The sequence below is a fragment of the Eutrigla gurnardus genome (assembly GCF_963514095.1).
Source record: "Eutrigla gurnardus genome assembly, chromosome: 8".
NCBI classification, from domain to species: Eukaryota; Metazoa; Chordata; class Actinopteri; order Perciformes; family Triglidae; genus Eutrigla; species Eutrigla gurnardus.
Window position 1 is genome coordinate 26,296,145 of NC_139922.1, and position 15,692 is coordinate 26,311,836.

Below are 15,692 nucleotides of genomic sequence, written 5' to 3' on the forward strand. Positions count from 1 at the left end.
CCTTCCGGTATCTGTACTTTACTTGAGTATTTATGTTTCTGTTATCTTTCTGCTTTTCCTCCCTACATTTTAAAACAAATATGTGCTTTCTACTTCTCATATTTTCAAAACAGGCTCGTTAGTTTTAATGCATTTTTCCTTCTTACTAATATGACACCAGATTCAGTTAGCCTTGCAAAAAAAAAAATCCAGTTGAAATTTTCCCTCCCTCTCCAATATGAATTCACAAGTAGCCGTGAATCCTGCATGGACCCACGGGGAGTCGTCCTAGTACCTGTTGTACTTTCACCTCGGCTCTTCTATGTTTTGTCTTGGGTGAGGTAATATTAGAAAATATATAATAGTAATTATAAGAATTAAATGTCGTCTTATTGTGACGATTTATTAGGTATTAGTAACAAAATCTGTTTATTTAATCATTTCGTCTGCATTGCACGAAGCCGATATTGTATATATATATATATATATATATATATATATATATATATATATATATACATATATATATATATTAGTACAGAATTTAGCATATTAATGTAATTAAAGTGTATGCTCTTGGCTGTATGCAGAGGTGGGAAGTAAAAGACAACTTTTAACTTTTCCTTTCTACATTTTACTACAAATATCTGTACTTTCTACTCCTTACATTTTCAAAACATGCTCGTTACTCTAGTTTTAATGCGTTTGAGCTCAATTATTGTTCTTTTGTTCTTATTAATATGATGCCAGATTCAGAACAGCCAGTAGAAATACTTTACTTTCCACTGTACTTGTTCCACTTTTACTTGAGTAAAGACGTTGACTCAGTACTTGTACCTTTCTGAACACAAGTGTGTGTACTTGTACCTGAGTGAAGGCCTGTAGTGATGCTGGCTGCAGGGAGGCACCAGAGTGGTCGCTCCACGGCGTGTGCGCATGCGCGCTGGCCGAACGCTGGGACTCCATTCCAGTGTTGACAGCGAGCTTCTCTCTGGCCGAGCCCGCGTCCTGAACAGCTGTCCGCGGTGACAACTTCACCTGCCGGCCGAACACCGGGACCATGAGCGGAGAGCATGGACACGGAGACCCCCAGGTACCGGCTTCATTCACAGGAGGAGTAGTTATTACACCGGGTTAATACCTTAGTAATAACTGACGAGCATGCATTGAAATAACAGCGGTTATCTAACGCAATAAGTTACGCTGCTAGATTTATATAGCGTGAAAACTATTGTTTTATTGTAGTAAACGCGTGTATTTCTCGGGTGTGTGCGTGTGTTTGTATGCAGGCTGAAACTTGAATAAACGCCGAGCTACCGGCTTTTCCACAAATGCAATATTAAAACCCTCCTTTCCCCCCGTTTGCAGGTGAATAGTGGATCCAAAGGCAGCGGTAGGTGCTCTGTGAGGATGCTTCTTTATTCCCACTGGCTGTTTGCGCAGGTGAAGGTTGGATCAGGGGCAGCGGCAGAAATGGCGTCCCGGAGCCCCTTCTCCTCCTCTCTCCGGCGGCTATTGTTCCCACGGCCCCGGCGTGTCGCGCTGCTGGGCGGCTCCGACGCGGCCTGCTCGGCGGCTCGGTGCGCGTGCTGCGCGGGGATGCTGCGCGCGTGCATCGCAACGCATTGTGGAGCCGAAAGTGGCAGAATTGTAGTCTCTGCGCCATTTTCTTTTTTCTATGTTTTTTTAGCAGCCGAGCACACGGGCAAACTGTCTGCGGGGATATGGAGGCGAGAGCCGGGGGTCTGTGTCTGCCTGCCCGCATCTCCTCCACCAGCAGCATCACCTCCATCTCCATCACATTCTACACAGTCCAAAAAAAACTTCACGAGTCACAAAAGAGAAAGTTGCACTCCATTATTAAAATCATATGCATAGTCATTTTAAATTTAATTGTTGAGGCTCCTGCGAACTTTTTCTTTGTTCTTCTCGGAGGCTTAATTGCATCCTGATGTCTTTGGGAAGCGCTTCTCTAATTGGATGCGTGTTTCTGTTTCATACAGTTATTATTGAACCGCCGTGACGACGGGGTGCCGTGAGGTGATGATCCAGCCAAAAAAAACGGTCCACCTCGGGAGGGATTTCACTCAGCAGGAAACATTTTAATATGAAGACTCTGTAAAAAAATAAATAATAATAGTAATCATTGTTCCAGCCTAATCATCTTCCAGCTGCACTGAGAGAAGTAAATTACTTTTCCCTCTCAAGTGAAATCAACCTCTATTTAAAGAACTAGTTGTGTGCCAGCCTGCTGGGAGCAAACAAACAAACGAGATGTTAGAGATATTAGAGATGAAGATGACGATCAATAAGAGCATCTCCATCAGGCTGGACCTCAGCAGGACTGTGAGTTTGGACTATTGTTGCTTCTGTTATAATAGTCTGAAACCCAAAATAAATATTTTAAATGCTATTTACAATATAAATATAGAAAAGAAGCAACACACATTTCAGAATATTTAAATGTAATTTTTAAGCTTAAAATGTAATTACGGTAACTATAATTAATTAACTAATTAATTTGACTTGAACGTCATTAAAATGAAACCAGAAACAAGAATTTTAAACAGCTTTGATCGATGCAAATTATCTCATGGTTGATAAGATTATGCATAATTTGCCTATTCAAATACACATTTAACCTGTAATACAAAAAAAAAAGTTTTATTAATGTTAACATTATGTATCGATACAACACACAGGATTTACAGACATTAAGGAAATAATTAAATTTAAATTGAATTAAGAAAAAGAAGAAAAAATAAGGAAGCACATCCCGAAAAAAAAAACCTAATTATGGAAAAGGTGTTAATATCAGTAATGAACTGGGGAAGTTTCATGGTGGTATTGATCAGTTTAAATTGAGGATACATTGGATCCTCACAGATGGATCCTCACTCTTCTATTGTTGATTTGTCCTTTCTGATGGCAGACGTCCACAAACACAAAGACAAGCACAAAGACAAGGAGCACAAACACAAAGAGCACAAGAAAGACAAGGAGAAGATCAAGCACAGCATCAGGTAGGATTCCTCCTCTTCATCTTCCTCTTCATCTCGCTGTGATTCCACTAAACTCAAGGTCGATGTTGGTTTTTCATGCAAATGTTGTTTTATTCAGAAGTTTGCTTCAGATTAGTTTGACAGTTGAATGGGAAGGTTCCACCCAGAACCCCCTGATGGGAGGTTCTACAGAGAGGTTCAGTGGGTGCTAACAAGATACCACCCATGGGGTTCTACAGAGAACCCTTTTATATTCCTGTTTGTCCACCATGCTTTATGTTCGTATTTCCAGGCTCAAGAGAACCACATCCAGCAGCTTTGGGTCTCATGTGGTTTCTCCAGGGGTCGGGGTTGAATCCTGGTACACCGCGATCCTTGAACTGTCTTCCATTAGGGGTCCTTTGGAATAAAAGGGTTCTTAATTGAACCCCTCAAGGTCATGCAAGTTGCCAACAGACAACAACAAAATACAGAAGAGAGGTTGATATTAGTGCTTTGTAATTACGTTGAACTACATATTTTTGTCGTGAACCCAGAACGTCCTGTTTTTATGGTCTTGTTTTCTGAGATCTCCAACATCCGCTTCAATCCTTTGTTTTTGCTCGTTAATCACATGTGATGGTTTCATACGCAGCCGACTGGACGTGCGGCGGCCGTTTTTGTCGTGGCTTGTAGCGATCGGCCTTCGTCTTAGAAAGAAGCTTTACAAAGCCCTGTTCTCCACACAGCCTCAGAACCCGTTTGGACCCCTCATGTTTAATTGCAATGAACAGAACCCGGTCGCGGTGAATCACAAGGCCTCCATGAAATCCACTTTTATGGGGGACATCTGCAGAGCATTTGTAACCGGAGCCCTCGCGTGGATGGCGGTCCTGCTTCCCTTTTGTCTGGTGAAATAATTGTGGCCTGCGGGATGTTTGCAGAGTCCCGACTTCGGACGTTCTTATTGGCCGTTTTCCACGACGCTGTCTTTGTTTATCAAGAGCTTTTTTGTTGTTGCTGCCGCCAGCCGATGCTTTGTCAACCACATCCTCCGTGACGTCTGGTCCACGCGTGACCGCTCACACTTGACCCGTGACCTCTGTGGCTTCTGTGTTGCAGCGAACATAGGGACCACTCGGAGAAGAAACACCGAGACAAAGAGAAGCTGAAGCACAGCAACGGCAGCTCAGAGAAACAACACCGGGAAAAACACAAAGACAAGGACCGAGAGAAGAGGAGAGAAGAGAAGGTTGGTTCGCCAGTCTGGGCCCTTTTGGGTTCTCAGCATGTCTGCAGTATTATGTTGTGACTTCTTCTCGATCAGTCTGGTCCCAAACACTGGGTCGGGACCCACAAGTGGGTCGCTGAGATCTTATTTGGGTCGCCAGATACATTTGCAGGATTTCTTCCAGTCTTTTATTTAACATTGCTATCTGCAGTACACATTTAATCCACACGGGGGAGCCTTCATGTGTTTATTGTTCTGATAATTGCAGCCTCTTCTACTTTGATATGCAAGCCTACATTCTGTTTGTTTAACTGACGAGAGGGAATTAAAAGAGTGAGACATCCTGTTTATTGCACCTAACTGCATTCATTTGATCGACCTATCCTGAACTAATATGTTTTTAATAACATGCATAAAACAAAGGTTTGATTAATGAAATGCATGTTTTTCACAGATCAAGTCATCCCACGTGGACAAGCCGAAAAAGGAGAAAGAAAATGGATATGTGAGGTAAACAGCATTACTTTGTTTTATGTTCAAGTGAATTATCCAGAGAGTCGTTTTGGAAAGAAATGGTCACACCTTCATCAACACACTGGTAGAAACCAGGCAGCAAGAGCCTTCAAGTCTCTGCTGGCCACCAGGGGGCGACTCCTCTCTGGCTGTATAGAAGTCTATGAGAAAATGGTCCTACTTCTCTCTGCTGGCCACCAGGGGGCGACTCCTCTCTGGTTGTATAGAAGTCTATGAGAAAATGGTCCTACTTCTCTCTGCTGGCCACCAGGGGGCGACTCCTCTCTGGTTGTATAGAAGTCTATGAGAAAATGGTCCTACTTCTCTCTGCTGGCCACCAGGGGGCGACTCCTCTCTGGTTGTATAGAAGTCTATGAGAAAATGGTCCTACTTCTCTCTGCTGGCCACCAGGGGGCGACTCCTCTCTGGTTGTATAGAAGTCTATGAGAAAATGGTCCTACTTCTCTCTGCTGGCCACCAGGGGGCGACTCCTCTCTGGTTGTATAGAAGTCTATGAGAAAATGGTCCTACTTCTCTCTTGATGTATTATCTCAGTAAACATTGTAAACATGAGTTTATGGTCTCAATCTCTAGTTTCAAGTCTTCTTCAATCCAGCATGATGTTCATTTAGTACATTATGGTCCATTTAGAGACAAACAGTCTCATTCACTTCATGAAAGTTGATGGTATCATTCTGGTTGCCTCTAAATGTCTTATTCAGTGTTCGGTTGCTCTCCTGTCAGTTCTGGTTGCAAAAAAAACCAAGATGGCGCTGTACAAAACCAAGAACCTCAAGACCTCAGAACAGCAGTCTATAAACCAAATGTGATGTCACAGTGACTAAGATCACATGGACCTCCGTGTTGAAATCAGGAATCAACATGTTTACATCCTGGTTCTGGTCTCGGTAGCTCGCGTTCCCATTCATGAGAATGCCACAGTGAATGTAGGTATAAAAGGCTTGTGTGGAATTTGGCGTCCTCTAGTGGTGAGTTTGCAGACGTGAAACTTGTGTTGGGGACACAACTACGCTGAAACGCTGTACTTCATGCTCAGCCATTGTTTGCTTATGATTAATGCGATGTTTTTGTTTCTGACTTCCTGTGTGACTTAGAGACACGAGCCCTGCCGTCATTAAGAGCGAGCCTGAAGAGGACAACGGCTTCTACCCGTCTCCCCAGTACAACAAGACCTCCAAACGGGAGTACGATGACGAAGAGTGGGTATCGTACAAGCAGGAACACGTCTTTACTGTCCCTTCTGTAATCTGTAATCTGAGATTATCAACACACTTGTTCACAGGTTTGAATACAAACCCAAAAAACTCAAGACGGAGCACGACAAAAAGGCCAAGAAGAGGAAACATGAGTACGAAGAGGACGAGGAGGATGAGGTTGTTGTTTAACATGGTTTTTGGGGTTAAGATACTGTACGTCTGCTGTTTCTCCAGATTGATTCTGTTCTGCATTGTTTTAGGACATCAAACCCAAAAAGAAGACAAAAGACAAAAAGGGAACCGAGGGAAGGAAAGCCAAAAAAGACGAGGAGGAGAAGTGGAAATGGTAAGATACTGGTGATGTTTTTGTCCTCTCCCGGTTGGCTGATACAAACAGCTTCTCTATAAGTAGAGACTCCGTGTTCGTCTCATCTCTCGCCGGTTGGCGTTTAGGTGGGAGGAGGAACGATCCACCGACGGCTCCAAATGGCGTTTCCTGGAGCACAAGGGTCCGGTGTTTGCACCGCCGTACGAAGCCATGCCCGACAAGGTCAAGTTTTACTACGACGGTGAGTCTGCATGAAAAATACATTCATCAGTCCCTCATTTTCTTTTAGGGATTGTCTCAGATTGAAATACTTGATTTTTTTCTCTTTTTTTAATGGGATGTATGTCGCAACATTTTAGGCAATTGTTGAATTCTCTAAAAGTGAGAATTAAACTCCTCCTCTACCTCACTTAGTAATGTTTGAATCAAGCTTTAAAACCGTGTTTAAACCATTAACTTTTATTCCTTAACACATAAAAGGTTTTCAACAACAACAAAAAACCACACCAGACATTTGAATATGAAAATAAAATAATATCGTGATGAAGAAAAGGGGGCTCTGAGCGTATGATGTCAGAGGCAGCGTGTCCTCGTGGTGCTACGTTACGTCATGTAAACCAATCAGCTGGGATCCGGATCAGACTGGAGACGGAGACTCTGAACAGAAGGACCAGCATTATTATTATTATTGTGATTATTGAGATCGTAACTTCCTGAAGCTGCTGATAAATAACAGCTATTACACACCTTTTGGTCGAGACTATGATGTGATTTGTATTTAGGTAAACCAATGAAACTCAACGCTCCGGCTGAGGAGGTTGCCACGTTCTTTGCCAAGATGTTGGATCACGAGTACACCACCAAGGACATCTTTAGGAAGAACTTCTTCAAGGACTGGAGGAAGGTGAGACATTACGGCCGCAGAAGTGTGAAGTCCACGCCGTCAAGTCTGTGCACGCTTCAGATGTCTTTCTCTCTTTTTACTGCAGGAAATGACATCAGAGGAGAAATCAAAGATCTCCGACCTGAACAAGTGCAACTTCAGTGAGATGAGCGAGTACTTCAAGGCCCAGTCCGAGGCGAGGAAACAGAGGTCGAAAGGGGAGAAACTGGTAGGCCTTAATTCATCCAGATTCCCCCAAACCCCCCAAAAAACCATCCTGAAAGCTCTCATTGTGTTTCCATGGCAGAAAATCAAAGAGGAGAATGAGAGGATCCTCCAGGAGTACGGCTTCTGCATCATGGACAACCACAAGGAGAGGATCGGAAACTTCCGCATCGAGCCGCCAGGACTGTTCCGAGGTCGAGGGGATCATCCAAAGATGGGCATGCTGAAGCGCCGCATCCGACCCGAAGACATCATCATCAACTGTAGCAGGTGAGTCATCTCGCCTTGTTTCAAGCAGACGGGGTCGCCCCCTGATGGCCAGTAGAGAGAATGCAGGTGTAAGGCACTTTAGCACTGGCTTTATTAACTGATGTTAACAGCATGTCTAGTTTTAACCACTAGGTGGCCCTGTGCAGCCGCTGTAGGTGAGGTTACTGTGTGCTTCTGAAAGCTGTTACCACAAATACCTCAAATTCTTCGTCCCGCTCTTCACCCCTCCATTCCCCGTTCAGCGTTGTGTTTTCCTTTTCTTTCCATTCATCTCTTCCTTCTTACGGACACGCTGCCACGGCTGGATTTATTTATAGACAATGGGAATAGTTTCCTTTATGTCTGTCATATTGTACCTCAGAGGCTGTGTGTGTGTGTGTGAGTGTGTGTGTGTGTGTGTGTGTGTGTGTGTGTGTGTGTGTGTGTGTGTGTGTGTGTGTGTGTGTGTGTGTGTGGAGGATAATTTGTGGCGTTCTCTTGCCATCACAGAGAGACAAGCCAAACAATGTGCGTGCTGCATGTGGTATGTCCGTGAACGGCACTGTGTCAGAGGTAGCCTTCCTGTCACAGTACGCTTTGTTTGTGTGTGTGTGTGTGTGTGTGTGTGTGTGTGTGTGTGTGTGTGTGTGTGTGTGTGTGTGTGTGTGTGTGTGTGTGTGTGTGTGTGTGTGTGTGTGTGTGAGAGAAAAACAAAAACACATGACCCAGGGAGGACATGTTGACCTCCACATACTGGTCATAACGGGATTTATTTCTCGTGTTCCTTCTGGTTTTAAAAACAAACGACAGACGAAACACAAAACTCAAGGCTTGAAAATCGATAGTCTGTCACCTCCATAGACCCCATGTTCCCATTCATGACAACTGCACAGTGAATTTTGATATAACTCACCCGTTTAATTGTATTAAAACTTAAAAGTGCAGTGTGGAGGACATGGTGTCATCTAGCGATGACGTTGCAGATCCTTCAGAAACCTGTGGGTGACGTCTCGGAGACCACGTCCCTGTTTTATAGTCTGGGATGGAATAAAGTCTCGGTGGACCCTGCAGAGAAGCACACGCTGTCAACGCATTTCACACAAACCCGCTTGTGTTCTGCAGGGACTCCAAGCACCCGAAACCTCCCCCGGGGACAAAGTGGAAGGAGGTTCGCCATGACAACAAGGTCACCTGGCTGGCATCTTGGACAGAGAACATCCAGGGCTCCATCAAGTACATCATGTTGAATCCCAGCTCCAGGATCAAGGTACCTGTCCTCCCACAATCCTCAAATCCTGGTTTTATCCCACATGTAAATACTTCATGTCTGTGTGTGTGTGTGTGTGTGTGTGTGTGTGTGCAGGGGGAGAAGGACTGGCAGAAATATGAGACGGCTCGGCGGTTGAAGAAGTGCGTGGATCGCATCCGTACCCAGTATCGTGACGACTGGAAGTCGAAGGAGATGAGGATCAGGCAGAGAGCTGTGGCGCTGTATTTCATAGACAAGGTGAGGAGAAATGCTCACAAAGTGTTCCGCTCCCATGCATTGATAACAACCCCGACGTGTAATCATGCCCCCCCCAGCTTGCACTGAGAGCGGGTAACGAGAAGGAGGAAGGCGAGACGGCGGACACAGTCGGCTGCTGCTCGCTGCGGGTGGAGCACATCAAACTGTACGCCAAGATGGACGACCAGGAGTACGTGGTGGAGTTTGACTTCCTGGGAAAGGACTCCATCCGCTACTACAACAAGATCCCCGTGGAGAAGAGGGTGAGACTGTGGAGGAGGCAGAGGACCGTTGGTTTTATGAGGGGGGCGGTGTGTGACAGATTTCATGCAACTGAGATAATTAGTCGCTACGCTGAGGAGGATGTTTGCACAGACAGGTGATCAGGCACTAAAAGCTTTCCGTGAGCGCTGCCTCAGAGGATGGCCTGTTTCCTGCTTTGACCAGAGTGTATAAACACACACACACACACACCTCTCCGCTTCCACACACACACAGAAATACACACTAAAGACAAATGAACCTGTCACAGACCACCTGCACTTGTCATCATGAACAGAAAAAGTAGAGCTCCCCCATCTGGCAGACATGTGATTGTGCATCCCCTGACTGAGTGTGAAGTGTTAAATGTAATAATGTGTATATTATGCAGTTTGCTGCAACAGAATGAGAGATTAGCCGTGGACAGACACAGAGCTGCACACTCACTCACTCACTCACTCACTGACTCACAGACGTCCGCACACTGATTGCATGGAGATAATGATCAGGAATGTTTGCTGATTTCCTGTCAGGTTTTTAAAAACCTCCAGCTGTTCCTGGAGAACAAGCAGCCTGAAGACGACCTCTTCGACAGACTCAACGTAAGAAACACTCACACGAGTATCTGTATATGTTTCGTATTTCTGCTTTTTCACGCTTTCCTGTACCTCCTCTCCCTCTCCTGCAGACTTCTATTCTGAATAAGCACTTACAGGAGCTGATGGACGGCCTGACAGCCAAGGTCTTTCGCACCTACAACGCCTCCATCACCCTGCAACAGCAGCTCAAGGAGCTCGCCTGCCGTGAGTAACAGGAATCTGTCAGTAATGAATCTTGAATAAAGCAGTATATGTGAACAGGATGTCTTATATCTGACAAGGAGCGATAGTAACACCACAGGGGAATAAGCACAAAAGACTCTGTAATGAAATATTCAACAACATTAACTCGTATGCTATAAAACACACCTGACGAGTGATAAATCAAACCGTCCACACAAGTGAGATAAATAAGGGCTGAACGTGAGCTGTAATGGGGCTCCGGGTGGTGAGGAAATTAAACCAGCGATAAAAGGGTGTCGAGTCCGGACACGGGGAGGCGGGACGTCCTGTGAAGGTTTTATTGTGAACTTAAATAACGATGGAGATACACTGGCACGCTTCCTGATCCGCTGTTAGAGGAGAGACTGTGTGGTTATCCTGGTTATGATCATATCCGAGATACCAGAGATGTCTCTCTCTCTCTCAACCACACACACTGCGGTCAGGTCTAATCTGACAGGTTACATTAACTGTAATTAACTGTAAACCACAAAGACTCATTGTGTCTTTAAATGCATAATCGCTGCAAAATGTATATCTGTGATTTCAAAATGTCAATACTTGTTCTTCCTGCTCTGCTTGTGTCATTGTCGGGCCTCCAGCTGAAGACAGCCTCCCAGCTAAAATCCTGTCCTACAACCGGGCCAACCGGGCGGTGGCCATCCTCTGTAACCACCAGAGGGCTCCACCCAAAACTTTTGAGAAGTCCATGCAAAACCTTCAGACCAAGGTGAACCCCCGAGTCCCACCTTCCTTCTTCTTTGGCCTTGTGAGAAACGAAGACGTTCCCTGTCTGGGCGTGCAGATCATCGACGTGTTTGTTGTGATTGCAGATCGACGAGAAACAGAATCAACTGTCTGCAGCCAGGAAGCAGCTGAAGGCTGCCAAGGCTGATCACAAGGCTTCCCATGATGACAGGAGCAAAAAGTAAGAAAGACCGGCGCTGCTGAGCCTGTTTATCTGTTCCTGACTTACTTCCCAACGCTGGGAGGGAAAGCCACTAACGCTAAAGCCCAAGTTATGCTTCCGCGTTGACACAACGCAAGGGGGCTTGCGGACCCCCCCGTCCACTGCAAGGGCCTGACGTGCACCTCCCAAAAATCCTAGACGTGCGTCGAGGCGACGCAACACCAACGCAGCAGCATTGGCTGTGATTGGTCCGCTAACTACATCCGCTGGAGACCGCTTTTCCGGTTTCCACTCATAAACACCGCCGTTTTTAATAGGCTACTTTTATTGTTTTCACCTTGTTTTATTGTTTGCACCTTGTCGCTTTTGCACAAAGAAATAAAACACCAAGTTCTGAAAAATAGTGGATGTTTAAAGCCGGAAGGTAAACCCGACGATATACGTCAAGAGTCTCGGTCGGTCAGTCAGTCTTTACAAAAAACGCCCTCTACCGGTGTGGCATTGAATTGCATTTCGACACGTAAACCCAACGCAGAACCATCACGGTCTCCAAGCAACTGCGTGGCCATTGCGTGATCACTACGTGGAAGCATAACCGAGGCTTAACGCTAACGCTACGTTCACAACATGAGCAGCAGAATGGCCGACGGTCATGGTAGAATTGAAAAAGTGGTTGATGACTCAACTTTGATTTGGAGCGATTAGCGTCGGCCTCCATTTGTTGCTCTTCGCTTGTAGTGTGAACGCGTAATCCACCAGGGGGCGACTCCTCTCTGGTTGTATAGAAGTCTATGAGAAAATGGTCCTACTTCTCTCTGCTGGCCACCAGGGGGCGACTCCTCTCTGGTTGTATAGAAGTCTATGAGAAAATGGTCCTACTTCTCTCTGCTGGCCACCAGGGGGCGACTCCTCTCTGGTTGTATAGAAGTCTATGAGAAAATGGTCCTACTTCTCTCTTGATGTTTTATCTCAGTAAACATTGTAAACATGAGTTTATGGTCATTTAGAGTCCTACAGACTATAAAGCAGGGGATGCTTTAGTGGGCGGGGCTACCTTTTGATTGACAGGTTGCTGTGGGCAAAACGCTCTTGAATTACAGAGAAAAGTGACTTTTAGTAAGTAAACATCAAGTTCATGATGTTAAGGACATCTGTTTTCTGCTCTATCTCATTAACTCTTCCTCTCTGTGTGTCTTTGTACGGCTGCCTGCTTACATCTGTCTTTCTCCTTCTGTATCCGCCTCCCTCCCTCCCTGCCCCCCCCCCTCCTCCCTCCCTCCCTGCCTCCCTCCCTGCCTCCCTCCCTCGCTCCCTCCCTCCCAGGACCGTGGAGGTGAAGCGTAAAGCTGTCCAGAGGATAGAGGAGCAGCTGATGAAGCTCCAGGTTCAGGCCACCGACAGAGAGGAGAACAAGCAGATCGCTCTGGGCACGTCCAAGCTCAACTACCTGGATCCGCGCATCTCTGTGGCATGGTATTTACCAGAGTTTATTCACTACTGATTATTATGATTACAGGTGTTACAACAGTGAAAAACCTGCAGCATTAAAGGAGCCGCCTACTGTTTAATAGGCCAGCTTTCTCTGGGTGGGTGGCTGCGTACCAACTTTGATGACAGAAAGGCAGGAAGTGCTCTTGCATTGTAGGAAAAGGAGCAGCACAAGCAAAAAAGCTAACGGCTGCAGAAGGAAAATAAGAGGAAGAAAAGCGTGTGAGCACGAGGAACAATGGGGTTTGTTTCTGAGAGCCAGGGAGCGTCCCCAAACAGCACTCCTTCCTCCATGTGGGAAGTCAATGAGGAGCTGTCTGCGGCTGAATGGAGGGCCAGGCTACAGCCAAGAGGGGGAGCAGTGGTGGGCCCTCCCTAACCCGTGCCCCACAGCTATTTCTGGAGCGCCTCCTCCTCAATGGACAATGGATACAGGAATGCTCCGTGTTTCTGCCTGATTGTGAGGTCGAAGGGACGGGGTCCCCCCCTTGCAGGGCGGTGCATGGGAACCTGCAGAGCACTGTAGTGGTATGTGTGAATATGTGCAACAGGGATGAATTCAGTGAGGTGAATCAGGTTGATTGATAACCAATAGGAGCGGAGGGAGGAATCGATACGGCATAGTATCGCAACGTATCGATACACGGACGGCAAGCATCGGCCTTTTATTACATGAACTAATAATATTACAAATATATGTTATAATAAGCTTTATGGTAACTTGGGTTAGGGTTAGGGATTGCTTTATTTTTCTGGCGCGGCTGTGGGTGAAGTCAGCAAGATTGGCAGGAAGTCGGTCAAAACAAAGATGCATTTTGCTGCAATAAGAATGATTAAAGTGACTTTTAAAGTGAAAGAAATTCAAGCTCTGAAATGTACTCGCATGATAAAGTATCACTTTGAAGGATATGTTCTACTGGCTGTCATATTAATAATAATAAAAAAATCAATAATTCCCCTCAAATGCATTAAAACTAAAGTAACGAGTTGAAAAAGTGAGAAGTAGAAATAGCAGATAGTTTTAAAATGTAGAGAAAACGTGTCCAAAATATAAATACTAATAAAATGTTGTTTTTTTGGATCCATCGGTACAGAAGGAGCACAGGTGTCATCAATAACATGTATAATAATAATATAATAATAATGTGTCCGTCATGCTTGCTCACCGGGACGCTTCCTGTCACTCAGCCGTCGTTAAACCAAGTTGTGCTCTTCCTGCCAGGACCAGTCAAAATGTCTTGACGTTTAGCACAGCTGTCGTCTGCATATATATATATATATATATGTGCATATACAGTATATATGTGTGTAAATGTCCATCTATAAGCTGTTTGCAGCTCCTAAACATCACGTTAAGATTGACGTGAGTTGGAAGCACCCGATTAAAAACAGGAAGTAATATGGAGGTGAAACGTGATGAAGGAATGCGGTGAGAACAGAAGCAGAACAGTTCCACTTGCAGAGTCCCACCGTGGTTGGAGGTTATTCCAGCTGGGTGTTAGTTAGCCTCATGAAAAGCACCAGGAACCTTATCACCATTATAGGAAGTTTTATTATAGATATCCTCACTAATATATAATATATATAAACCCTGCAATGGTCACTAATGAAGTCCCAACAGAATGAATGTAATACACACGAGCTCTCACCTCGTCCATCTTCCTCTCCAGGTGCAAGAAGTGGGCCGTTCCCATCGAGAAGATCTACAACAAGACCCAGAGAGAGAAGTTCGCCTGGGCCATCGACATGGCCGAGAAGGACTACGAGTTTTAAACCACCTTTTTCCCCAAACACGCCCTTTTTGATTGTAGAGATTTTGGTTGTAGTCGATGTCAAATGATTCCAGGAGGGAGGCGTCCACGTTTTTAATCATAATCCTGCTGTAAATGTATATATGGGATCGGTTGTGAATATGAGCTGCCCACGACCAACACACGAGTATTATCTGTCAGACACGACATGAAACGTGTACGCCATCAGCAGACGTCCTATATTCTCATAGAATAATGAATTAATAAACGTTTGTGTGGGAGACAACACCAGAGATGACAGGATGAATTTAAAGTTGTGGAATCGTCTGAAAGCTTGGTACAATAGCGGAGAATAGACCCCCCCAGCACTATCCTGGTCATTGTTAGCACACAGAATGTCATCTTTTATCTGATTTTGATGTTTATTTCAGGGATGTATATATTTTTGTCTTTTATTTTTATTTCCATATCTATGATTCAGTGTTTTATAAAACTGTGTGCTGTATGCATTGTCAACATTGCTCAGATGCAACTGTGTGTGTGTGTGTGTGTGTGTGTGTTTCACAACGGTAACATTCCTCTTGTTACTTAGAGAGGCTCGAGTGCTACATGATGTTTTTGTGTGTGCATGAGAGCTAAAAGAGACAACTTCTAAGAGGGACGTGGATTTTGCCAAAAAACAAACAAAAACAGATCACAGCTGTCTCATCATCGTAACGTGCCGTTTGTGTCGCCGTGATTGAGCAGAAAGCATCCTCATTAATTTCCAGATGGATATTCTAACGTCTGTCATTAAGATTTCGTGCTGTTTATCCATCCGTCACATGACTTCAGGTTGGCTGAATGCTTGTTGTTTGGAGCTTTGTTAGTTTTCAAAATAAAATCACAAACTTGTCCTTTTGTGTGTGTGGAAAGTACGCAGAGAAACACACAATCATGATGGTGTCAGGTAGTCAGGGTTCCCACGGGTCAGGGAGTTCCTGGAATATCAGGGAATTTTAAAAAGCCTTTTCCAGGCATGGGAAGTGAGGGAATTTGATATTTTAGGAGGTTAAGTCATTCTTTTTTTGTTTTTCTTTCGTTATTTCACAAGTTTCCTACTTTTTTGTAGAGTGGTTGTTATGGTTACGCCAATTTACCACTCAGGGAATTTGTCTTAGAGTGGGAACCCTGACTTTTATTCAATCTGTCTATCTCTATATCTCTATTTAGATAAATCATCGAAGACTGTGTCACTGTTTTCTGGAGGAAGAAGAAGAACGTTTGACATTTGGCTTTTGTTGGTAATTTGATTATATATCTATATATATATATATATTTGTGATGCATGTAGCATCAACAGAAGGTC

At 44.8% G+C, this 15,692-nt stretch overlaps 1 protein-coding gene across 2 annotated transcripts; it reads left to right on the top strand.

The window, feature by feature from the left end:
* Positions 1 to 868: 868 nt before the first annotated feature.
* On the top strand, positions 869 to 15,225 carry top1b (DNA topoisomerase Ib). 2 transcript variants are annotated; one of them, XM_084016547.1, is made up of 21 exons: positions 869 to 1,072; positions 1,348 to 1,372; positions 2,912 to 3,002; positions 4,083 to 4,212; positions 4,646 to 4,701; positions 5,820 to 5,924; positions 6,008 to 6,098; positions 6,182 to 6,267; positions 6,375 to 6,490; positions 7,032 to 7,153; positions 7,239 to 7,361; positions 7,440 to 7,627; positions 8,729 to 8,873; positions 8,970 to 9,113; positions 9,191 to 9,376; positions 9,908 to 9,976; positions 10,063 to 10,177; positions 10,798 to 10,925; positions 11,029 to 11,123; positions 12,429 to 12,578; positions 14,264 to 15,225. In XM_084016547.1, exons 1-21 carry the CDS (start codon positions 1,040 to 1,042, stop codon positions 14,364 to 14,366), a joined length of 2,301 nt encoding a protein of 766 aa, XP_083872673.1. In that variant the 5' UTR covers positions 869 to 1,039; the 3' UTR covers positions 14,367 to 15,225. The 2 variants fall into 2 exon arrangements, with proteins under 2 accessions (XP_083872673.1, XP_083872672.1); XM_084016546.1 differs by having other exon boundaries at positions 7,239 to 7,627.
* The last annotated feature ends 467 nt before the right edge of the window (positions 15,226 to 15,692 follow it).

Bases quoted from the DNA above. Each gene is read 5' to 3' on its own strand.
- top1b (XM_084016546.1), top strand. From the start codon at position 1,040: ATGAGCGGAGAGCATGGACACGGAGACCCCCAG. The intron at 1,073-1,347 runs GTACCGGCTTCA...CCCCGTTTGCAG, and splicing joins ATGGACACGGAGACCCCCAG to GTGAATAGTGGATCCAAAGG. The intron at 6,099-6,181 runs GTTGTTGTTTAA...GCATTGTTTTAG, and splicing joins AAGAGGACGAGGAGGATGAG to GACATCAAACCCAAAAAGAA.